This window comes from Symphodus melops (genome assembly GCF_947650265.1).
Source record: "Symphodus melops genome assembly, chromosome: 3".
In the NCBI taxonomy this organism is placed as follows: Eukaryota; Metazoa; Chordata; class Actinopteri; order Labriformes; family Labridae; genus Symphodus; species Symphodus melops.
Genome location: NC_136693.1, coordinates 26,145,783 through 26,171,571, shown reverse-complemented (window position 1 = coordinate 26,171,571; position 25,789 = coordinate 26,145,783). Strand labels below are relative to the sequence as shown.

Sequence of the window (25,789 nt, the reverse complement as noted above, 5' to 3'; positions counted from 1 at the left end):
TTATAAATTATGCTGTCATTCAGAGTACTATGACAGGATGATAGGACGCACTAGAATTGTTCTTGAGGATATTTCAAAACTCTCTATAAAATAACTATATACAATGGATGATGCTAAGGGTGTCATTAAAATGAAATGTGGGGGGCCTTTCATCGTGTGTTGATTTTGGCTCCTCCTGTGGACAAGGCAGAAATTCTTGTTCATTTGCTGCTCTTGTTCTGTACATGGGAAAGTCATGGGAAGGAAATATCACCCAGCTTTCTTTAACAGTCAAATGTATCACTCATAAATCGTTGCTATGGAGACATTCATCCCATGACACTCTTAAAAATGAGTTTTGCATGTTTGGGGACGGCACTAGCTCAGTCTGAAGGGACTTGGGTTGAGAACCAGACGGTCGCCGGTTCAAGTCCTGGCACGGGAAATTGGCCTAGGAGCTGGAGAGGTGCCAGTCCACTTCCTGAGCACTGCAGAGGTGCCCTTGAGCAAGGCACCGAACTCCCCCACCAGCTCAGGAGCTCTCACTGTGGGCAGCCCCCTCACTCTGAAACCTCTCCATTCATGCATGTCCATAGGAGCCTGTTTGTGCGTGTGTGTGTTTCAGCCTGTGTTTGTGTAGCATGTCATTACACAGAGTATCAAGAGTAGTATCAAACATATTTCCCCTCGCCGGATTAATAAAGTGTAAATTATTATTTTTATTATAAAACAATACAGTTGGAGAGAATGGAAGTAAAGCTTCAATACTTTTTAACACTGCTACATTTTACCCATCAGGAGGACAGATTCTCTGACCACAAATCCAAATAGCCTCCATTTATTCTACCAGTGATTCACCTTTGAACACATTTTCCTTTTTATGTCTTCTTTTCATAACTCCCTCTCTCTCAGCACTTAACCAGTCACATGCAGCTACACACTTATCTGGTTAAGTATCTGCATCTTTTGACTTGTGGATAATCAGCTTTACCCCCACAGGCTTCAGCGACTTACCCCTTCTGTGAGTCCCTGCTTCATGCTGTCTCTGTTCTTTTTACCATTAACCCTTTTTTAATCTCTTTGAGATAACCCGCCTCTTCTCTCTGTCCCCCAGTATAGTTTAGCTCCTCTTAGTCCTCCACTCTACCTGCAGAAGCCCGACTGTGACTGAGATCCTGTTCCAGGCGTTGCAGTCTCTCTTCCAGAAGCTTTTCATCATCTACCATCCTATTGTTCTTCTGTGGCAGCGCCCGCACTGCCTCTCGGGGAACTTCACTGTACACTTTCCTGGACTCTGGGGACTGCTGAGTTACTTTTGAGGACTGCTGGTCCGTGGTGAGGATGGGTAGTGAGGCTAACATAAGAAAGGTGGAAATTTTGAATTGCAGCATATGAATACAAATCCAGTAGATAAAATGCGCAAATGAAATTATTTCATTTCCTTAAAAAAATAAATGCTCAAATAAAACATTAAGTGGCACCAGTGAGGAGTTGTCAAACGTAGGTTAAAGACCTTACTCTTGGTTCTGTTACAGAGACCCAACATAAATCATGAGCACTCACAAACATTTTAAAAAGTTACAGTGATAACAGACACTGTCTTTTTTTTAGAAGCAGAAACCTTGGGCTAAACCAGATTCATGATGGACAGTCATGTGCTGAAACTGCATCTGGTTTAAGAAATTGGATGGGGGAAGGTGCAAGGAGAAGGATAGGGACAAATGTGGGGTCTTATATTTACAGGTCACATCTTCAGCTCGACTTCCAGATCTCCTGCTGACAGAGGCTTTCTTCTTGGAAGAATCACAGCTGTCTTCAGGTGACTGCACACTGGATTGTTCAATCAATTCTGAAAAGGGTGAATTATTGTCATCAGCAGGGGTCCATGTATGTTACATAGAATCAATTTTCATCATGAGCAGCATTTTGCATCTTAAATGTGACTTTCCTTTTAAATGTGTTCATTTGTAAAACAGCAGCTGAAGTCAGCATTAAGGGAGCCTTTCAGGGACGCGTCAAATATTTTCATTTAGTTCCACCTCTAGCCTGAAGCCAGCTCTGGTAATAACAGATGGAATGAGGCTCTCCATTTAGCTCTAATGATGCACGGCTACATCAATGCTGTTATGAAACGAGTGTTGGTTGAATAACAGCTTCTTCCTTTGACGAAGGTTTGATCGTCACATGTGATGCAGCGGAGAATCTCACTCTTCATTCCTTTCACGTTATACAAGAACAAAACTGACTCATATCACTAACTATATGTAACAGAAATATGTCTCGGAGACAGGTAGTTTGAGTTGTCTATCAAAATGAATGTGTCTGTGAAATGATACAGTACTTTATGCAGCGTCAGGTTTTTTGTTGTATTACTTAAAAATTTATAATTATAGACTAAAAACTGTATTTACCCCAAAGGCCGATGTTTTTTACAATCTACCTTGATCATACATACGTTTACAAACTATCAGGAGTATGTTGGAGACATTAAATAATCAGTAATGACTGAGATGCTCGCTGGTACACTGACACCCTCATTGACACCCACGAGGACCAGGCAAAGATTGATTCTACTGTGGACTGCCGGCACACTCAACTCCTTTAAATCAGGCCTTAAAACTTTGTTATTCGCTCAGGCTTTCAATTAGAAATATACTGTCTGCCTTACTGCAACACATTCTTCCTTTTTTAATAGTTTTAACAGTTGTTCCTTTATCGAGTATTTTCACTTTCATCCCCGTCTTTTAATGATGTATTTTGCATTCTTTCCTTAAGCTCTGTTTTAATGTTTTTCTGTTTTTCTGTCTGTAAAGCACTGTGAATTGCCTTGTGTCTGAACAGTGCTATATAAATAAACTTGCCTTGCCTTGCCTTGTGGAGGCTGTATGGTGAGCTAACACTTCAATAAAGAGTGATATTAGGTCATGCTAATATTGACTGCTGAAATAAAGTATGCACAGCATTTTGTCCTACTCATTCTAACGCTGCTCACACTGAACGAGCATGTTTCTACTTTGTCTACACACGTATGTGCTGTGTGGGAATAACGCTGTCCAGTGTGAAGTTTGTACCTGGAGAAGGTGCTCGTTCCTCTGACATCTGAGCCAGCTGGGTCGTACTTGTCTGGAAGACAGACAGGCAGAACCAACAGTCAGACATACTGTATAACCAACAAGTCTTTTCAAAAAGGCTTCTCACTGCCTTTTAGTGCACAGCTCCTTCAGAGATCACTGCCTTTCTGGTGTCTTGTTGTGACCGTTCGTCAACATGTTGTCAGTGTGCTCATCGTTGTGACTCAGAGTGAATCGCTGTGAATGAGAGCCAGTTTTTTAGTTCACCGTGGGGTCACACACTGCTGAAACTGAACAACATGAACAACACAGAAACTGAAGACATGAATGTCAGAGAGTGAAGCTGGTCTGTAACTCACCACAAGCTTTTTCTTACACTATAATTAACACTAATCTGCATATTCATAATGTACATACAATACTATTAACAAATAACACACAACAAAAACCAACATCCAGCCAGTGGTTTTTTGATTTTTTTAGGCTGAGTGTGCGATAAAAAGGCAGCTGATAAATGCATGAAGGTACATCATTCTCTTTCATTTTTAAAAGCTTTACATAATGTTTAAATGGACATGAAAGTTCATGTTCTCCTCCGTCTCTCTGTTTCTTCAGTGTTTTCAGCTTTTAAAAGTAATTGGTGTCAGCTGGACTTTGTGAACGCCTGAAAAGTCTAGTAAGAGTTGAAATCAGCCTATTGGGACAATTATAGGTTACTCACCAGATGTGGAAGTATACAGTACTTAATGTGAAAAATACAATTTGTGTGTAATGTTTTTGATGTCAGTGACCACCCTTTTCCACGTCAGTTTTCAACAACACTAAGAAGGTTTAAATAAAGCAAAATGACAGCGCCGTATAATGAGAGCCTCAGAGGAAAATACTCAAAAGATAATGTGATGCTGCGAGGGGAGGGTTTTTTCTCAGCAGACAAAACATTTAAAAAAAATGGTGATATCACAGATTAAATATGAGCATGAAGAGTGATTTGGAAATATGAAGAGGGAAGGTTCAACAGTGCAAGGTAAGTGTCTATAAGTACAACTATGCCTCCCAGTGGATCAGACTAGTACATGCTTTAGCTCCTTTAAAAAAAATCTTATTCATAGCAGATGTTCTAACTTGACTTGTGTTCTAACTTAACTGATTACATTATAAGTGTCAGAGCAGGTCATTGAATAGCCATTAAAATAGGCCACATACATATAGTGAATACCATAATGTCATCATGTCTGCTGTTCACGAGTATGTATGTTTTTCATTTGTGGGTTTGTGTTCGTTTCTGTTTACTTTCATTGACATTATAGTCTGACCGTTTTGTCTTAAATTAACTTCAAAATAACAATGAGAAGGTTTTGTAGACTAATCCTGACTGTGTAAATCCCGGAGCATCTTACCTTATTAGGTTTCAGTGACACGGCATAGATGGGTTCTGTGACTGAGCAGTTCTCCTGTCTGTCCAGAGTTTGGTACACATGTTCCTCTCGGTCCTCTTCATCATCGTCCTCCTCGTCTTCCTTGTCTTTCAGATCCTCCTCTGAGTGTTCAGGGGAGGACAGACGAGGCCGGCTGGCCAAATCTTCTGACCATCTGTCTCTGTTGATGTTAAAAAGAAAGTAACAATATCTGGAGAGAAGTTTAAAGTTTATTAATATCTTATAGATGGGGTAGTCCAACCGACTTAACTTTCTGCGATAGACGTTTTGGTAAATGTCGTATAATAGAAGTGCCGGTGGTATTAAGGACATTAAAGATGGTTCTGTTATATTTAGGAGTCAAGGACATTGTCGACCACAACAGAATAACAAAAGATGTGTTATGTCATATTTTAGTGGTGAGAACGCTGTCCCAGTTCTTCTCATAATGCTTGGAGTATTTGTCAGGAGGAGTTTACCTGGTGTAAAGCGCTGTGCTGATGTTTGGTTCAGATATGAAGGACTCTGATTGGTCACTCTCTGAGAAAGACCTCGGTCTGACTGGAGGTAAGGCCCATGTCTGTCCAGTGAGTGAGGAAGACAAGATGGCCGCTGCTAAGGCTGACCTGTAGACGGAGAGACATAATTCATATAAACACCGATATATGAAGACGTGAAAGTCATGATGAATTAGACATCAGGATTTCAAGTCAAAGTGACATGATTAGGATCAGTGATGATTCAATTGATTGTCTATTTTCACTTGGTGGTTACTATTATTGGTAAATTACTAGGCATTAACTTGGCCATTTTTCATAAGCTAGTAGTATATTGTTCATCAGCCGCCCTACACCTTACAAACACTGATCTGGTGACCGTGTTACCCCTCAAGTTCACTCAAGTGATGATGTGTATCTAAACCAAACAGTGGTACCTGGGTCAATACACAAAAAGCCAGTCATCGAAACTAGTCGATTATTACTAAATGCTTGTTCATCAAGTGGGTGACTGATGGTGGAAGATGCATGTGATGGAGAGGGATAGGTACCTGGGTCTCTCAGGTGAGGGGCTCGGGGTGCGAGGAGGAGGCGTTCGGGGAACAGCAGGTTTGGGAGCTATGGAGGCAGCAGGGATCAAACCAGGAGCTATATGTCTCTACATAACACATCCAGAGGGAGGTAAGGAAGAAGGTTGAAAATCACAAAGGAGTGAAAAACTAACAGACACAATGCTGGATCTATAACAGAGGCTGAGGGAGGCTCTGAACTGTACATGACATGGCTTTTTGACAACCAAAACCGGGGGGAAATCTCAGATGCTTAAGCATGCACTCTACATGGAAAGGATGGAGGGAAAAAAGAATACAGACACAAATTCAATTCAAGAGGTGGGCTTTTCTATATGAAACTAAAGTGTTACGTAGACTGGGCACAACACGAGCGGCTGTGGTTTTGTTGGTAGAGTCAGAAAATCGAGGGTCTGAGCACCACTTCCTGCAGAAACATGTCCAATATTACCTTGGGTAAGACCCTGAAGTCGCTCCCGCTGCTTCAACAGATTCACCACACAGCAACGTGTGAATGGATAAGTGTGACATGAGGTGTAAAAGCAGTTTGAGTAGTCTTCATAAAAAGTGGCGCTATACAAAATTTATTGAGCTCCAAACAGAACAGATAAATCACAGTTTGAGGAGATAAATCCGTGATGTTAATGATCCTTTAAATGTCTTGACGTTCTTGCGTTCAGGTGCTCCTCGGGAGGTCGAAATTTCCGAGCTCGGAAGTCGGCATTGTGTTAAAGTGATTTCAGTTCGGAAAGTCTTCATGTTTGAAACAACAGCACAAACAACCAAACAAACATTAATGCTACGAGGAAGATCAGTGACAGAGAAAATCGTGACTGTTAAAAGTTACATTTCAGCAAAAAGTTGATGTACAATCCGTGAAATTATAAAAAAGTGTGTTGACATGAACAACACATATTATGCCCCCCGGGTGTTCTAGATCCTGACGTCCAGTCAGCAAGCCGAAACCTAGTTTAGCCTTAAATCTGGCACCTCATTCTTTCTGTGTTATTATTCCGACTTTGAGCAGGTATTCATGCGCATTTTACAACTCGGAAACTTGTTTTTCAGACGCCACATGAACGCACCATTAGCTGAACTACCTTTATCTAAACCTGTTTTCATAAAATGAACCGAAGTGAAATGACAGCTTGAGGGGAAAAAAAGACAATAATAGGCGGCTAAGTAAGATATGAGTAACGATCATTTAAATAAAAAAGCGAAGCTAAACTTACAAACTCCTGGTCTTTCTCCCTCCTGAAGTTGAATTTCAGCATGTTTTTTAGGCCTCTCGGTCTCCTAGGAGAAGTTAGTGTTTCTCTTCAGGTCGACAGTTTAACATTTTCTGCCGCTTTTATTCAGTAACGTGACATTTCGGGAGGTTTATTCAACAGGCTGTTCGCTAGCAGACTTCTTGTATCTAGACCAGAGACGCTTCACCAGAAGAAGACACTCCGCTACAAAATCAGTGCTGATTGGCTGAAGTGAGACGAAAAGCCAATCAGCGGCTGGTATAGTTCCCCTAGCAACGACGTTCTCCTGACGGGCCACCAGGAGGCGACCTTGTACCATTTTTATAATGTGTCACCTGCTCTTTTTTTTTAAAATTCTCTTTTCCTAAAAAAATAGATTCAGTTAAAAGTGTATGTATTTCTATAAGCTGCTAATTTAAGTGTGACTTGTTTAAAATATTGTCCAGGGAAACTACATCAATTTAACTGTCAAAATAAACCTAAATACAGTGGATAATTTGACTGTCAGGAGTAGCCTATATTTTATTTTCTTCAAAACTACAGAGATCTAGAGTCAGGTTGTACTTAGGTAAACTTGCCTACCACTCAAAAAAACACTAACTATAACAACGTATTTCACACAGGCTATGAAAGATGTAGGTGAAAAAAAGGCCTGATGGATTGAATTTAATCACATGACATCCTCTGCTTTCATGATGGCGGATTAGGATGTCATGGGATCCAAGGTCAGACAGAAAAAGAAAAAACACACACACACACACACACGAGTATTGACTTAATAAATGCCTAATCACTGGGTACTGTGGTAAAACACGACTACAGTCATTCCCAGCCTGCTAGTCTCTTTTTCTGAGCTATAGACAGAAGCACACAAACAATCCAGGAATAGTGTTTTGACCCCTTCTTTTATTGATACTTGCTTTATGCACAAGACACAAAAGTGCATTCTTACTATAGTTGCTATGTTGCAAAAAGTACACAGAAACAAGCAAAGGAAACTTAAAACCTATTGAAGAAAAAGGTACCATAACCCTCTGCATATACGTCAAGGCATTTAGGATCACTAAGCACTGTAAAATGCATAGAAAGATCTGTTTCCACTTAGTAAATGCAGTTAGTAATATGAATATTAGTTATGCACATTTGTGACATTTTCCTTCATCATTTAGCATAAATGGCACTTAAGACACTATCACAGGTAAACAGAGTCAATACAGAGTGTTACATCTTCTCAGTTTTTTTTACATTTAAAAATATCTTTACAAAGACAACATGTACCAGATTATAAATTCACCAAAGGATTAAGCAAGGCTAGTAAAATACATTCCTCCAAGAAACCAACCAAGAAATCCAACATCCAAATATTCACAACTTGACCATTCACACAAAAATAATAATCCTACAACTTTACAAGTACATATTTATATTTTTGTGTATTTTTTTTAATATTATAAATAATTTGATTATCAAATGTGTATAGGAATCTACTTTGTAGATAAAGAGATAGACCAACACGGAAAAGTGTCAGTTAAGTGGGATTTGACTATGATGCAGACAAATAGTAAAAACCTGACTGTGGACTTTGATCCAAGTCACTGTTTGGTGACTGACTATCGCTGGTCTGTCCACATTCTTCCCTTCTGAAGACAAAACAACCTCTAACTACATTTAGATTCACATTAACAGAGAGAGACACACGTTCTCTTCTTACAAATGCACAATCTGTGACAGCAGTAGAGAGGGATAGAACAGGGTAACATGAGTCAGGATGGTAGATGATACAACCACGCATATCAGGGACATGGAGGCATTTTGGTCTGAGGCATAACTGGTGCAACAAGCAAACTGAAAATACCAACGTTTCCATTTCCACTATGTGCCAGCCATGACATTCAACACAATCATAATCCTAAAAGGCTGTCTCACAAATAGAAAGTGACATTTATACATAACTAAGGTATATGTATGCTTTTTAGCAGCTCATTTAAACATTGCATTCATAAACTCTCCCCAGACTAATACAACAAATGTACAACCCAGTTGGATATCCCTCAGTCATTGTGTAACATACTGCAACAAGGAACACATCATCTACATATCTGTTCAGTAATAAACATGTACAGCAACCCTGAAATCTGATCAGTATCCATGGATCATGACAGAATCCTTAACATATAAAGTATGAAATAGACACAGATAAGAAAACTGCACAGTGCACAGTTACACCAGTACACAATGGAGCTAACAAGGGACTGCTTAAGCCACAGTTAAATTACCCCCTTGCAGTTGAGGAGTACCCGTCGCTGGGTGTGTTTGTTCAACTTTGTTTTTGTCCTTCAATTTGTCTGGAGCATTTCTTACAGGAAACGTACTAAGAAGACAGTCTGACCTGTCGGTGCTGCTGACTATTTACAGACTGGAATGATAACTGTGTGTTTTTCCAACAGTGCAGCTGTATTGTGCTGTGCATGTAGACTATATAGAAGAAGTGGAAACAGACTCTTGGAATTTAAAAAGTGAAGCCAACGCTGAAATGACTTGAATCTGCATTTCCTTTTTTGTAATGGCCAGCAGGGGGCAACTTCTCTAGTTGCCAAAGGACTCAGTTATTTTATTATTTACCTAAGTTTTCATTTTCCTATGCAGTTGAAGTGCAAATCACTAGTTTCAAATCCTTTCTTAAAACAGCATGACATCCAGGTAGGGTAGGGTTTGCTTCTGGATGTTGCTTCCTGTGATTGACAGGGAGCTACCACAGAGACCTGTCACCAAGGATTAAGACTTGAGAGAGCTTATCAACCATGCTGTCAGACCGTGGTCATCTCTAGCCCGAAAAATAACAAGACTCTGACAGTGACAGTGAAAATGTGAATTTCGCGGCCTCAAAGGTTGGGTTCTACACCAATGGGTGAGTCACGTTTACCTCTTCATACAGCCTACTGTTGAAGGCATACTGGAATGGTACAAAATAATATTCCTTATTTTTTGGTGTGCAATCTCATTTACTGAACTGTGTTAAGAAGGCAACTATGGCTACCAACAAAGGAACCTGCATGTAAACAGTATTTAGCACTGCCACTTTCCAAGGTCGCTGTTTGCAATGTTATCATTACACTTGCTGATATAACAGCTACATACACTACTGTTGGGAACTGGTGCTGTACCATCGCAAAAACAGGTCCAGTATTGGAACAACACAGTATAGTACACAGCTATAAAAGGCTTGATCTGTGTACCCCAAAAAGTCTGTAGACAGTCTTCACTCTGAAGCACGCTCAGTAGAGGGCGCTGTCATTGTAGGAGCTGGAGCTGGGGAAGGTGGGACAGGGTTTGTTCCAGGGAAGAGCTCCAGAGTTGTCGGCTGTGGGCAGGCTGAGGGTGCTGGCGCTCTTCAGCTTGCTCTTCAGACCCCAGCTGATGAAGGACAACTTCTTCGATACTTTGCGAGATTTCTTCTCATCGACATCATGCGCCAGACAGATCATGGAGTAGGTCTTAGGCAGATTCCCAGAGAAAGTGGCACTCTTGGTAGGCTGGAGAGATGGACCATGACAGTTAGTGCAAAGAGTCAGTGAGTGATTATTTACACTGTACAGTACTGTATAATGTCTGAGGTCAATAAGTGACGACTTAAGGAAGAACATCTTTTAAAAAAATTTAAAAGGGAGGGGGCATTCTTTTCCTTTTACTAAATAGGACTGCGGAAGAGAGGAACAGGAAATGTCGGGAGGAGAGAGAGAGTTTGGGATGTCATGCAACAAAGGGTCAAAGTAAAATTCCAGATAAAACAGAATTTCCCTCAGGAATTAATAAAATATATAAAGTTAGCAGTCACAGATGTGATAGTTAAAAGACAAAAAAGCAAGAAAATCTTGAGTCCAGTGAAGAAATCTGTATCAAAGTACCTAATAGCACAAATAAAAATTCTAGACTCTCAGACTATTTTAGCTACCGCTTCTTGTCAATAAGGAAGTAAAGAGAGCATGGCGTACCATTTGGGGGTTGTTTTCCATAATGCTGACGACCTGGATGTCAATCCCTTCCTCATTCACGTCCTTCAGCAGACGCATCACCTCACCCACACCCATCCATTTACAGTCTGTGTCACCCACAGCGATGATGTAGTCGCCCTCCTTCAGACTGTCAGCCTGAATAATGACACAAGAGGGAAGAAGGGTTAACAAAGAAGGCACTGCAGCAGACTGGGCAAATATTTACAGCTGAAGATTCAGGATCACCTACTTTCCCTCTAGATCCTGGACACAGCCAGGATCAGCAGAGAAAACACTGAGGTTGATCCTGAACACGAACGTGCATGTGTGTGTGTTTGTGTTCCAAAGTACAATTTTCATAGCTATAGGAAGTCTGTCTGATCTACATTAGCTCAGCTATTTCTGTCTAATAAGTTGACCAGAGGTCAACAACAATGGAGAATCAGTCCTGTTGGACTCAGAATTCAAAGTCATAAAGAGTTTGGCCCAGTTTGACTCGTTGTAATTCCACTAATCTTTTTCTCTGCACAGCCTGCAGAGTCGTATAAGAGTCTGCTCTTTGTCAGCACCACTTAATGAGCTGTCAGACTTAAAAGGATTGCATGGATTAAATACTCTCTGGCTCTTAATTAAATTAGTAGTCAGAGTGGCTGCAGAGGGAGGGGACGGGACTCCAGACATTCTTTGTGACTGAAGGCTTTCTGAGAATTACTTTAATTTGCACTTTGAAATTCTATAATCAGAAAGCAAGCATGCCTCTAATTTCAGTTCTCTGTTATTCCTGTTAGTTCTCCCTGCATGGAAATCCTTTGGCATCAACTACTGAGAAAATTATGAACTCTGATTTTATTGAAGTGTTACCGAAAAGCAGACAGCATGGCCCATTAAGAATGTAACATTGCTAAAAAAAAACAATGTTTGTGCATTTCTTAAGAGCCTCATAATGATGGACTAACTGTTTTGCCTTGTATATGACACTGCAGACGAATCAGCTGGAGTCTAAATATTCTTTCAAGTTTCTTTCGACCTAATTTCAAACCAAACTTGAATAAAAGGTGAACACAATTTGGAGTGATATGATTGAACTCACAGCAGCTGGGCACAGGGGGTCCAACGAAACCACCTGGACAGGTGATTCTCCTTTGAGAGTGAAGCCCAGGTCTCTGTCCTCTGGGCGGAGTCTTATTGTCCGCGGGGCCGTCCACCGCTGCTTGGCTGAGAAGACTGACAGAGGACCCTGAGAGGAAGCAGTGTTAAGATGCCGGGGTCAATATGGCTGCTGGATTTAATCAGTAAAGAACCAGAACACGGACTGAGATCCTCTGGCAGTGCTGTACTGGCTGTTCAAAAGTCCAGGCTGAAAATTAAAGGGGGCAGGGTAGCCAGACTTTGGAACAGCCTGCCAGAGGAGATCAGACATGCAGACTCATCTTACTTCCCTACTTCCTGTCAGATGTTCTTTTACAAAAACCTTTGACTATGTCTTTCATACTTTCCATCTGCTTTTATTGTCTGTTTGTTTTACTGCCTGTTTGCGTTTACATTCTGTTGCTTTTATATGCTGTTACCTGTATAAAAAGTGCTATACAAATACAAAAAGTATTATTTTTTTCATTAATACAGCGCGAGTCAGTCGAAGTCACAGAGACGCCTAACACCTCTTGTCACTTGTTTGCTTATAAGAATAACTGTGTATCTAAATTCCAACGATAATTGTGATAGTAAACTTTGCTACAAAAAATAACAAATACAGACATGTACATGTCTCTGCCAGAGCATGTGACCTGAACATTTCAGTTTCAACATTTCAGGTTTCAAACACATCCTGTGAAGGCGAATTTAAAAAAGTCTTTCAGGCTTTGGTTTTTGTCGTCTTTAATCACGCTGCGTCTTACACACCACCTTGTAGATTGTTTGCTGCACATCACCTCAAATAGACCCCTAGCTACTGGACACTATATGCATTTATGAAATTGTTCGGCTGTTCGTCACAAAGTCGTTGTCGACAACTCTGTTTTTTAGATTTTAGTTTTTTAAGAAGATGCTTCATAACTGCCCTCACACTTAACTTGTTCTACAGTCCACATAGTGATACAACCTTCAACCCCTTTATGTCTGCTTTCTCATTTTTATTTTAAAGTTTCCAGGTATGCTGTATCAGTCAGGTCTCCCTTGCAAATGGTTTAATCTCTTCAGACTTCCAGGATACATAAAGGTTTGAATAACACCATTAAGGATGCCTTCACCCACAGCCACCACCATTATCACCAACCCGGGATCAGAGCCCCGCTGCCCATGGTTAGTGTTAGTTTTTGCATTTGTTGTTTTGGATGAGAGTCCAGGAGGCTTGGGAAATACAACAGAGGGTTTGGATTGGCTGCTGCTCAAATGTACCAAAGCTTCCAGGAGCCTCACCCTTGGTTGGTTGTATTCAGAAATAGCAAAAGATAAACACTGCTTGTTAAAGGATGTCTGAAACATAAGTCCAGAGCTATTTCATGAATAAAACAAACATCATGTACAGATAAAGAACAATGTGAGTGGAAAAATATTAGTAACCCCACATACCAGCCGGTGGAAGAAGTCTGTGACTTTCACCTTTGTGAATGCAGGAACCTCCAGCTCTGCTTTGTGCTCTGTTTTAGCTGGTCGGAAAGAATGAGAACAAACAAAGATGTCACTCTTCAGTGTTTACTGTCACAAACCACACTCCAACTGTTGCACTGCAGAGAGCCGGGCGGAGAGTTAGCAGTGTAAACATTACATCATTTGTACCTGGAATAAATGTCACGTATCACATGCGATTGCAGCAGGTGTGGTGCACAACAAAGCTGCCTTTTTAATGAACCGTACGCAGAGAGACAAACCTCACATATGTGCACGTTGGCCCCACTGTGTGTCGTGACTGAAGTGTTTGTTTGGTGACACTAAGGAGACTTGCTCATTTCCATGTAAACCACCAAATGAATAGCCGTCACCTCAGTGACCCTTAATGGAAATGCAAATTAACTTCACTGAATTGTCCAAATCTCAACTCGGCTTTATTGATGAAGCACTTTCATACATAAAAGCATGCAGCCCAAAGTGCTGCATCCTATCTTCTCTTCTGGTGAAGAGGATATATCAACTGGTCATGGTATTGTTTTGGCTGAAAATCATGTGAGACTCACAGATGATGTCCGGCGCCTCGATGTAGTCAGTGAATTCGTCTTCATTTTCATTTTCTTCAAACTTGTTGAGCGAGCGCTGGAGGCTGGCTTTTAAAATGTCCTGCAGGATGTCCATCTTGTTCAGGTGATGGCACAAACCGTACATCCTCAGGGCCTCCTCGTGACCCAGGATGGCCCGGCGGATGTGTGCTTTACCTGAGGGAAGGGTTGAAAAATCAAGGACGCAAGCACAAAGAGGAGAGAAGAGGAGAGGGACAGAGATTCAAATTTAGAGATGGGTCGGGTGTTTTGTGGTGGGCGATCTTCTGTTGCTCTCCGCCTTCGTCGTCACTCTTACCGATGCGTTCACGTTCGTCTTTGTTTTTCAGGATGTCCTCAGGGGAGCGTCCCTCAGGAAGACAATCATACACCTGGGACAAAGTCTTCTCCTGCTTGTCCTCATCATCACTGGGACCCACTAAAGACACACAGAGCAAGAAGACCAATGTTAAGTGGGATCAATATCAACAAAAAACTAAATCCCAGCTTCCCAATGAAATTTAGGAGAAGTACCAATATAGCACGTGAGATGAGCACAGAGTATATCGAGATTTCATTAAATTAAGAATCCTTCTGTACCTCTACATCATTGCACATTATGGAAAACCCTCGTGATTTTTGAGTCTTAATACATTTTTAACTAAAACAATGTAGCATAACAACTATCAAGGTTTGGATTGAAAAATGGCTGTCACTCCTGGAATGTATGAAGTGATGATTAGTTGGATTGGTACCAAAAAAAAAGGAGGAAGGAAAAAAGATAATCAGCTTCCTTTGACCAGCATGCTTCATGGAGACAATTCAGAGTGTTATTTGCCATGTTTGTGGTTAATCTGTTTACAGCAGCTCTCTTTATTCTGGCCTCTCTCTTGCCTGGGTCCTCTCTCAACAGCTCTGTGGTTAATTGCTCTATTCTCCGCACTCACACAGGAATCTGTTAATGAGCTGCCAAACTCAAAGCTGCATATCTCCATTGTGCCTCTATTGAAATGTGTTGCCTTCATAGCATGGGTATAAAACGCTGGAAAATCCACAGTAAAGCTTATTAAATACTGCAGGTTTAATTCGCTTTTCAGTTTGATGCCCCTTTAGTTACGAGAGTTGTGGGAAAAAAAGAAGGAGAAATAATGTTCCACATAGACTTTAATCTATCCCTTAGTAATGGAATAACTCTTCAGCATTTCAATCTTTTGAACAAGTAAAATACTGAAAATTGCTAAGTAAACGACTGTAAGATGACAAACAATTAAAAACTGTCAGGGTAAAAGCAGGACTGGGAGATGAAGTCCCTGACTCATGTGGACGACGTATGGAGGCTACAGAACTCCAATCCATCAGCAACCTCAGGAAGTCTGCCATCTTTTCCACTTACTGCAAAAACTTTTTCTCCACTCCCTCTTTCTCCATCTTTGACAGGAAACAGCTTGATCTTTACCATGGTGTGTGTGTGTGTGTGTGTGTGTGTGTGTGTGTGTGTGTGTGTGTTTTTTTTTTGGGTGTGTGTGCGTGTGTCTTTAAATAGCCGTTATGTAAGAGCTCTGTGGCTGACTGTAGACGGGTCCAGCCTTTGGACATGACTAACCCAATGGACCGTACAGAGCTCTGAGAGCAGGATCCAGTTTTGCAGTTTCAAATAACACACACACATCCCATAATTATTTTTCATTGGAACAGACAATGGCTGAATACATTAGAAGGAAGGTAGATTATAACAAGAGAAAATAGAATTGACATAAAACTCCCCCAAAAACATTCACAGGAAAAGTGCTATGTTTTTTTTTTTAACATTCAGTATGCCTGTAAATGACACATCTATTTTTACTTGGCATCAAGAGCCCCACTGTCCCTGTAGCAGACAGTACATGTTACATGCAAATTAATGCAAAACTCAAGAGTCCAGCAGTTCAACAGTTCTGCATCTTGTCAGCAGAACGTGTTTTGCATACTTGTGCGTGGCACTAAATTTGTGTATGAATGCGTGTTAAAGGAGAAATGTTGACGTGTAGAGGTAAGCAAGTTTGTCAGATCATTTTTATTCTATTTAAAGAATTGAAAAGCACCATATAAGGGAAGTTAATTATTCATGTAAAGATTAGCACACTGGTGTTTGTGGTAAGAAGATGGCACTCTGACTGGAATTTAATAAAGATGTTCTTACACTGGTGGTCCAGGAGCGCTGAGGCCACAAAGTAGTGTGCCATGGAGCGGTAGTGGTTGGTTTTCACTTGTGACATGGTGGACCAGAAAAACGGCACATTGTCTTTGATTGGCGTCTGGATCATGGACTGGTGGACTTGATCGTAGAGCTCTGAGACCTGCGGGAAGAGTTGGTGAGAGGTCATTAAAAGCTACGATGTGGCTCAAATCACTTACAGAAGACAGCTTAAATAAAGAGCCTCCATGGACTGTGTGCGCCTGTGCAGCTGTTTACCTTGGCTGCTTCCTGAGCCATTTTCATGAGGGAGGAGAACTGGTTTCTGATCCCAGGAAGAGCCATCTTCTCAAACAGACACTCCTGAGCCTGAGCAAGCATCATGCGGATCAACATACTGAGCATGGCTGGACTCATGTCGTAGCTGGGAGTGTAGTTGAATGTCTCCTTCAGGTGGTTCAGTGTTCCTGGGAGGAATGCAAGGGGAAACAAATGACTCCAAGGAAACAAAAATAATCGAGAGTTCAAATATTTTACTTTGGTTTGGATGTTCTTTTCTGAAACACTTTCCGCCAAAGTCAAAGCGTCTTCATTCTCTGTTACCTGGACTTTTCCAGTTTGTCTGTCAACCTGAGCTACACGTCTGGCAGGTTCAAAAGGGGGATTAAAAACAAGCATGTCATCCAACAAAACTCAATTTAGATCTGTGAGGACAAAACAATCAACTTAGTCTGCATACTTTTAGTTCCCCTGTGTACAGTGAAGTGTGGGGCTTCTTTTTCACCAAGAGGCCCTTCTCATGTAAGCTGCACACAAACTAAGATCAAAGCGTTTTCATAAAGGAATGAGAGCTTAATGTAAATAAAACAATGGATTCAAATGTTTTAGTTTTGATTGTATTGATGCATTCTTCGTAGTAGACAGATATTAGAATTAATATTTTAAATGTGTTTTTACAGTTTTGGTTCTTTAGCTTGCTAACACACTTGTCCAAATCAAAAACAAAATCCAGACGTTTTTTAAGGTCCCTTAAAAATAGGCTACTAATAAAATGTACAATACAGCTTTTGATCATCAGCATCAGAACTTCCAAACAAAACATTGTGTAACTTAAGAAACACTCCACAAGGTCGATGTGCATCATCCAACTGTTGGCTAATTTTGATTTGCAAATAAATACAAAGTATTTTCAAATGAAAATCAAAACATTATCTTCCTGACACGGATACTACTTTAAAGGCACAGTTATTCCTTTGTGATGGCGTCTTTTTCTCTAACTTCAGCTTTGGCGCTGCTTCTTTTAAGCCATGAAAATCATGTCTTTATTATCTGTCACATTTCTGCAGCACTTGAAATAAATGAATGATTATAATGAAACCATGAAGATCAAATATTAAAAAGCTGTTTTTTTAGAACATATAGTGCTGTGATTATTTTAGAAATTATATATAATTTTCATCCCATAAAGGCCAGAGCAGGATTGCCCACCCCAAGGGGTGATAGGACTCCCTAGTCTTCCTCCTTTCCTCAGCCATGTTGCCATCGCTTCAGAATCCAGAACGAGAGAAACAGTTGAGATCAATGTCTGTGTGCTTCTTTCTAACTGAGCCAAAACACAGACCTCTTTAAATGACATTTTCGTGTTTGATGGGGAATATAAGACATCTGCATTCCAGCTGAGAACGCCTCCCTCTTTTTTTTTTTTTTCTTTTTTTTTTACAGATTAAACACTTGGCAGCAGAGAGTTGTAGACAACTTAATAACAGAGCAATGCCTTGCTGGTCTTACTCTGAGATTCTGCCATTGTTAACTGCTTCCTCCCATCCTCTAAACCTCCTCTGTATTCCAGGCTCAAAGGCACTTTAGCAGCCCTTCTGAAACTAGCTTGCTATTCACAGTTGAATGAATTACCAGCTCTTTAAAAATGGTGACATTGTTTTTCATAACTGCATCATTATTTTACTCATACACGTCTAAATTATAACTATTAAAGCAACTGAACTCCTGCCAAGACCTGTTCAAAACTGTAATTAGGCTGCCATCCTCCCCATACAGACAAGTCATAATTCAATCAGGTCCAGTCTGAGCTTCCTGAAACCTCAAAGAAAAGAGAAGCCAGTTCATATGACGGATGATCCTCTGGAGCTCTGCCACATGACAAGAAACCAGACAAAAACATCCACTGCATCATTCTCTGCGGTGAAGCAGAAGTCCCAGTGTGGAGGCTGGGACGCTTCTTAGAAATGAGGTTCTTTTACACCAGTATGCTTTTTTACAATGTTTTAAATATAATAGGTGTGTCAGGCACACGCCAAACCCCTTTGGTCAATACTGAGATTCTGATGTACGTATTTCCTGCTTTATATTACATGACCCTTATGGGAAGGTGATGACTTTATTTTATTTGTTTATTTTATTATCAATTATCATGTTGGTCTTTTTTGTCTCTTTATTCTATTGATGCTATTTGTGATCCCTTCCTCGGATTCCCCCTTGAAGGACTATAGACAGCGTATATGGGCCGCACAGGCTAATCACTAGCTACCCCCACCAAACCTGTTTCATCTTTAAAGGTAAGAAGTCATCTCTGCTTTTAAAAAGAGGTATAATCCAAATAAATCAGTGAATCCTATCTCTTCCCACCTGCAGCTTTCTGAAATGATGAGATGGCCTCCTTCAAGCCGACGCTTGTCTGGCGGTCACTTCGGGTGCCAATCTGTGAGTAAAGGGCGGCCATGTTGAAGAGGATGCTGGCCTTCTCCAGAGACAAGTTCTGTTGACATACAGGCACTCCAGTGAAGGAGTCGTACCTAGAGGGAAGAGGACGAGGCTGTCAGTATTTATTTTTCAAAAGGTAAGAGAAATTTAAAAAAAGTAATCTTGTGAGAGTTTTGAAGCATCTCTGCTGCATGATTGACTTTGAAGAATGTTGCTTGTAAAGTGGATTGGTGGTCTTATCGCACCAGACCAAAGTTTCTCATAAAAAAAAGTATCTTTCATAAATAAATAAATAACAAATAAATAGTGTCTTTGCTGCTAAGGTAACAGTTAGTTATCTGTGTGTACCAGGTGAAGAAGATGCCCGTCGGGTGGGAGGGTGAGAAGAATCGGCTCTCCATCAGAGGAAGCTGGCTGAAATATTTTACTAGCAGTTCCATTCCAGCCTCACTTCGACTTGGTGTTCTGCACGCCTGGGACAGGTAAGGAGAGAGGTGTGATAAAGTGTGCAGTCATAGTAACACTGATTAATGAAGAACACACCTGGAAAAACAAGTGTGCCCTAATGTGCTTTGATGAGCCCTGTAAAACCCCAAATGAACAAAACCCTTATCATAAGAACAATAATTATGGTTGACAATGATTATTAAGTTTGATATTTATGCTAAACATAGGCAAATCATTTCAAATCAAATGATTCCTCAGTTTTTGTACCGTAAATTTGTGACATCACAAAGTCACCTAACTCCTTATATGGTCATATAAAAGATAAACATGGACGCATTCATTTATCAAGTTCTGGAGAGCTGGTCAATCAAAAGAAAGTGGGAGGGCAGCCTGAAAGAGACTACTTTTGACAAAGGATGAATTGAAGGTTTTCACAGATACCAGAGTGAGATAGATCAGGAGTTGTTTTTTTTTTATTTGTATCATTCAAAGCTACTAAAGAGGTCTCAAAGAGGCAACATACAGTTAATGGAGTGAGTATAATACGTGAATTCACCCTTAGTGTTTGTATTACTTGGTATTACAGACAAAACTGGTATAAAAAAAGATTCTTATCATTGACTTTTCAAACACAACATCAGACTCTTCACTACCTGTCGCAGGTCAATCAGGTCAGCAATCTCATCTTCATAACTGTTCCCGTCTTCACTGTAGTGCTCCAAGATGAAGTCCTGAAAGAAACAAACATGGCTCAATATACAATACTTTATTCCGGACGCTTGTTATAAAGGTTCTTTGGTCATTTAAAATATGACTTTTCAAGTTACCCTGTCTCATAACTAGGTCACCTTTGAAATGTGTAATGCCAAACAGGCTGACACCAGACAGGAGACACCAGATCATTAAAACTAAGGTGTGCTTACAGTCAAAAAGTAGAGCAGCATTAACAATGATCTGTGATCCACCTCTCATTTTACTTGTTAGCAAATCCTAACAGGATGCAGCACATTGTAAAAGTGCTATTAAAATATTTACGATGTTCCCACATCAAAACTGAGCTGCACGTTGATTCTCACAGTCTCTACTATGACCCAGATTGAGACTAATCCTTTTTACTGTCAGGTGATGGATCGTTTTTGAATGAATGAACGACAAACAGGTGTGCAGAGCAGTTGAGATGATCTGAACAATCCCATCACAGGAGACCATTGTTTGACTGCAACTGCAAAGTCATCATAACACCAGCAATGTGTTCAGGTCAAACATGCTGCTGTGAATGATGCTATTTGTTTCTCTTCATCATTTTATTTGTCTTGTCCATAAAGTCTGTATCCATGCAATCATCTGCTTTGGGACAATCAGACTTTATAAAAAAGAAAAGGGTGTTTTGTTTGATGATAATAGTTAGGAAGGCATGTCTGTATCAATTTAACAAGATCTGACCTCATTATAACACAGCAACATGTCACTCAGTCAAACCTGATGCCTGACTTTTATAATTAAATAAGCTTCACTTACAAAGTGATCAAACAGTTCATCTTTGATTAATCAATGAACACAGTTCTGTACCTTTACTAGTGAAGCTGTAACACCTCTACTTTTAAGTTTTATTTATTATGAGAGAACTTTAAATAATACTGTGAGCATGTAAAAAGAAATGTACTTGTTGCTTCTGTACCTTGAAGAAAGTGGAGAAATCAACTTCTTTAGTCTCCTTGAGACCCAAAGCAATGAGGGGGATGTTGGTTGTTTCCCTGGAAGGCAAACAGAAAAACAGACAGATGATCTTTCAGTTTTCTATCAGTCAGTAAATGAGCTCGACCAGTTGACTGGACCAATATCACAAGACTTATCAGTGTTAGTGTTTTTAATTTTGTGACTATACAAAGACTCAGTTATCTACTCTACAACAGTTAAAATAGTTCATAATGTGTCTTCTTTTATAATTTGTTTTTTTTTTCCAGAGAGCAGCCTTCTTAGTACCTTTTTTAAAAGTTATACGGTTGAAAATTATTATTCAAAATTCACATAGAAAGGTGTTACCAACAAACCTGTGGCTCCTTTCCTGTATGTTCTTTCCCCAATTTCTGACTCTCTCCACTGTCCCATCTCTTAAAAAAAAGGCATGGAAAGTCCCCCCAAAAACTTTATACTGGCCACTTCATTCTCCACACCAAAAGTGTAACGTTTTCCACCAAAGTTTACACTAAATAAAACTCAATTCTGCTTCATTATTCAGACAATAACCAGTGTGCTCAGAGACAAGCTGGTAAGAACTTTCTTAGACAATGACTGAGAAATAAACACAAAAACACGCAGAAGAATAACTTCTACAAAAAGAAAGGTGAAGAAGTGCAGTGGAGGAATTACTGAAGATTGCATGTACTCAAGACCAATAAGAAACACACACACATTTCCACTAATAGTCTACTGACGCATTAACAGTTTAACGATGCAGTAAACGCTCCAAGGTGTGGTTCAAAATAGCAAAGAACACAAAACTCCCACTGACTACACTTCAGTTCAGGCAATGTTAGAAAAGTAACATCATTCAGATGATTAGTAAATAATGATAACTTCCTCTTATCAGAGACAGCTTGGTCACTTGAGAAAGTTCACATTTTCAGGAATTAACCTTGACTTTATCTCAAGTGTAGTTTCTTTGAGGGGGAGTCAGGATTAGGCAGATGGTGCTGTAAGCACACACTGTAGGAGTGAGGATTTACAGGTAGCCCCCCACGCCTCCTTCGATTGTAAAGCTACAAAAACCTTCTGCTGATTAATCACTCTGGAGGTACAGCCCTACTTCATTCGTGCTAACGCTAATTGAACCCCTCAAACAGTAAACAGAGGCTGCCGAAAAACACCAGGTTAACCTTCTCCTCTGATCACAGCTTTAGCTTTCTGGTTTGTTTTCTGCTTGCATGAACCTGGTGGACCCTGCTGTTGACAGATGGAAAACAGGTTCAGCTAGTTATCAGCTTGGAGGAAACATAACGTGACAGATTCCTGCTGCTGATCAGACAGAGTCTATAAAAAACAAAAGCCCTCCCTGTCCTGTAGCAGGGGAACGAGGTGTTGCCTAATAAATTAAACCTTTTAAAAAACAAGCGTGGGATGCTTCTGGATTTGTTTGGCATTTAGGCTATTCAAACAACTTCAAATGAGGGCAACAGTTGCACAAACTTTAAATCCAACTTTGACAACATAAATAAGCCATTGTGATGTTCTGATCACAGACATATTTTAATCAGGACTCATTCCACCTGAGAGATCAGACATGCAGAACAGTCTTTTCACTGACCAGAACATCAAGACCCAATGGTTCGGAAAAACAACTCCTCACACTCATTCATCACTCCATGATAAGGCAGCATTCCTCTGGCACGCCGGCTCTGTGAATCACAGAAACCTTCATTCATCAGATTCCCCGGTAGAGCCAGAGAGAGGCCGCAGTGTACTCCATTAGTACTCCAAGATGAGATCACTCTGAGCTTTTCTCTGCTTTGGCAGAGGGAGGGGGCATGGAGGGGAGGGGGGAGAGATATCTGTCCTGCAAGTAAATGTTGAAAGCCTCTCAGAAGCTCACTTCAACTCCTTCCGTACATAAACACGCAGAGAAATACACACAGCTCTCAAGTAACCATGGAAGAGCAAGTGTGCAGGGTATGAAACAGACACCTGCCTCAGCAGTCAAGATCAGCTCTGGTTTGAGCTCCAGAAGACGTGGGATAACTTGATAACTTCTGTTCTGTTTCACAACTTCCCTCTTATCAGAGTAATTTACTCCTGTTAGAGTTGAAAGATTTCGAAAGCAACAGGTTGATCCCACATGTGGAAATATAAGAAGTATTAGAGACAGACAATAAATCGTATTGGTGTCTCTGAGTACCTTTCTCAGGTAAAGGTACCCACACACATGCACACAATCACCACATCTGTTTATGCTTATGAATCCTTATTACACCACTATGTTCAACAGTGTTAATTATGCATAGCAACAGTCCTCTACCCATTAGATAGCAGACTATTGTCAAGAAGAATGAACTGAACCTATGAAGGGTAGACCGTCTCGTGTCATGGCCCAGGAGGGCTAAATGTAATCATATCAATTAGCAGAAACAAGTCCAGGTCAATTTAACATTGTCGAACAAAAGAGGAAGGAAATGAAAACAGCAGTGACAAAAACAGATACAAAAACTGTTCATTGTGAGAGTGAAATCGGCAACACTGAAGTTGGAACATGAAATAAACCCAAAGTGTAACAGATCGTATCATATAGGAAAAAATGTGAGCAGCCTCTGACAGTGACAGGTGACACACTGATTCATGCAGACCCGTTCACCCATCAGTAGAGATCTTCAGTTCAAAGGATTCACTAGTTTGCCTTTTTAAAGAGGGCTGCAGAGTGAACCACTGCAAGGGACGAAGCTGACCACGCAAGACTCTTTGTTAAGCAGGTGAAAAAAATACTTTTGAATCTATAAAAATGAAAGAAAGTAAAGTGTATTAAGCAGGATAAAGTAAAGTTAGTAGGTTGTTCACACCAAGGCCCTGCACATCCTGCACGAGTTCCATTTGGCAAAAACAACTCACCCACTTAATACCTTACTGTACATTTACAGGTGATTAAAAAATACTGTCTCAAATCTGTCAACTGCACATGATACCAAATAGTAATCAAAGTATCACTTTCATGATGATCCTTCAATCCTTTGATGCATCAGATATCATTTTCAGATGATTAAAATGACTCGAGTGCTTGTTATTTCTCAAATAAGTCCATACGATTCTCTCCTCTCTATCTTGTTTAGCTCCATTATTAATGCGGCCCGGAGCTGCAGTCTTTCTCTCCATGTTTTTATTGTTCTTATCAGTTGTTTTGGCTGATACAAGAAGTCTTCAAAATGTTCAGCATGTTACTCAGATCAAGAACATTACACAGAGGATCTAAACATTCACTACAACTCAGATAACAGTACAAGCAACAATTTGGTTTTGTAAGGGACACAGGGGAGATAACAGCCTCAGAACTGCACAAAATGTGTCACACGTTTAAAAATATATATATATATGTGCTTTCAGTTATGCATTACCTCATGCTAAAACCAGCTTGATCTGGTCTGAGAGAAATAACAGACTATTCAGGGGACAGTGGACCGGTGGGAAAAGCCAAGAAAGACAAGGAGGGTTTTTTTGTTCTCTTACTGAACTTTGAGGTTGTATTTCAGGCTGAGTGAAGTAGGAAGATAACTCGCCTTTGTGGCTCTGCGGTGGCTTCGCACTGTGACACCTGCTAGGAAAAACCCAATAAAAGACTTTCCCAACATATCCAATATTCTCTCGAACATGTTTCCGATACACCTGTGAGTGTGGCCTTTTATTAACCTGGCTGTGTGAACACCTTGGACTTTCCATAGGTTGAACCTTCTTTCAAAGAGGCACACAATGGTTGGATAGGTGATGTTATTTTCACAGCACGACAGTTTTCTGTGGATGGAGCAGTGAGCAGGTGTTTCTCTAAGAGCCTGACAGAGAGACTGAATGTTACCCATCTCAAGTCCACCTGATGGCATGAGACAAAGCACAGTTGAGGCTCTCAGATTTCATATCCAACTTTAAAAATATGCAAAAAGCGTCACATTGCATCACATGAAGAAAACTTCCAGGCAAAGAAATACATATTTTTCTCGTCTCAGGGCAAAATGAGGGTTGGATTCACAACCATTCAACACTACTACCATGTTTCTAATGATACAAAGCTTCATGAAAATATGTGAAGTATCCCTTTAATGAAAATGGTCAATAGGGGCAGCTTGCATCTGGAAGAAGGTAATATTATTTGTCAATGACCCTTAGAACTGTCACCATAGTAACCAAAATACAACAACCCCTCCCCCACCAATAACCTTCCCCATCGCCCCACTTTTGTTGTCACTTCATAGGTCTGTTGTGATCAGTTGTCCTGGGCAACATGGCATCTAGACACAAGGGTATTTGTGTGTTTTGGCTCGTCTATAAAAATCACTTCTTTTGTGTATCTTTCATGTGTTTGTGTGTGTGCTTTAATATAATATGTGTGCTTTATATGTATACTATACAATTAATTTTGTACTTCAACATTAACATGTAGTTCAGATTTAGTGTATAGAGATGTGCATGTGTGTGTGTGTGTGTGTGTGTGTGTGTGTGTGTGTGTGTTGCTGGGCAGGTGGCTTATGGACTCAAGTGTCTTTAACCAGAAGAGCTTCCTGGAAGCAGTCATGCCTCAGTCTTAGAGCCTTTAAATCACATTTCTGTTTTTAATTTTCCATTTAATCACAAGTAATACTTTTTTTTATTCAAATATTTCTTGCATTGATCGTCATCCTTCTCCTATGACTGTCAATTCTGCCAGTTACTATCCTCATGGAGTACTTTCTCTGCGTTTTTTTTTCCCTCGTGATTTTAGTGAAAACATGCCCCTATACCTTTTCTCATTATATACAGT

The 25,789-nt window shown here is 40.3% G+C and overlaps 2 protein-coding genes across 3 annotated transcripts in view; both read right to left on the bottom strand.

Moving 5' to 3' along the window:
• Positions 1 to 7,018, bottom strand: part of cep89 (centrosomal protein 89) — a 45,347-nt gene extending 38,329 nt beyond the window's left edge. Inside the window, exons 1-7 of the mRNA XM_079340130.1 lie at positions 6,764 to 7,018; positions 5,514 to 5,620; positions 4,945 to 5,091; positions 4,448 to 4,646; positions 3,051 to 3,102; positions 1,721 to 1,828; positions 1,127 to 1,333 (exon numbers count right to left, since the gene is read on the bottom strand). Coding sequence (XP_079196256.1) covers positions 1,127 to 1,333; positions 1,721 to 1,828; positions 3,051 to 3,102; positions 4,448 to 4,646; positions 4,945 to 5,091; positions 5,514 to 5,620; positions 6,764 to 6,805 — 862 coding nt within the window. The 5' untranslated portion in view covers positions 6,806 to 7,018. The remainder of the gene's footprint in view (positions 1 to 1,126; positions 1,334 to 1,720; positions 1,829 to 3,050; positions 3,103 to 4,447; positions 4,647 to 4,944; positions 5,092 to 5,513; positions 5,621 to 6,763) is intronic.
• Positions 7,019 to 7,667: 649 nt separating this feature from the next.
• The window catches only part of rhpn2 (rhophilin, Rho GTPase binding protein 2), a 33,549-nt gene continuing 15,427 nt past the window's right edge, over positions 7,668 to 25,789 (bottom strand). Inside the window, exons 4-15 of one of the 2 annotated variants that reach the window (XM_079340388.1) lie at positions 20,978 to 21,053; positions 19,953 to 20,030; positions 19,201 to 19,325; positions 18,778 to 18,944; positions 16,414 to 16,601; positions 16,141 to 16,297; positions 14,281 to 14,400; positions 13,944 to 14,138; positions 13,342 to 13,418; positions 11,864 to 12,010; positions 10,774 to 10,929; positions 7,668 to 10,314 (exon numbers count right to left, since the gene is read on the bottom strand). In XM_079340388.1, the coding sequence (XP_079196514.1) occupies positions 10,057 to 10,314; positions 10,774 to 10,929; positions 11,864 to 12,010; positions 13,342 to 13,418; positions 13,944 to 14,138; positions 14,281 to 14,400; positions 16,141 to 16,297; positions 16,414 to 16,601; positions 18,778 to 18,944; positions 19,201 to 19,325; positions 19,953 to 20,030; positions 20,978 to 21,053 (1,744 nt within the window). In that variant the 3' untranslated portion in view covers positions 7,668 to 10,056. The remainder of the gene's footprint in view (positions 10,315 to 10,773; positions 10,930 to 11,863; positions 12,011 to 13,341; positions 13,419 to 13,943; positions 14,139 to 14,280; positions 14,401 to 16,140; positions 16,298 to 16,413; positions 16,602 to 18,777; positions 18,945 to 19,200; positions 19,326 to 19,952; positions 20,031 to 20,977; positions 21,054 to 25,789) is intronic. The other variant, XM_079340389.1, reaches the window with a different exon arrangement.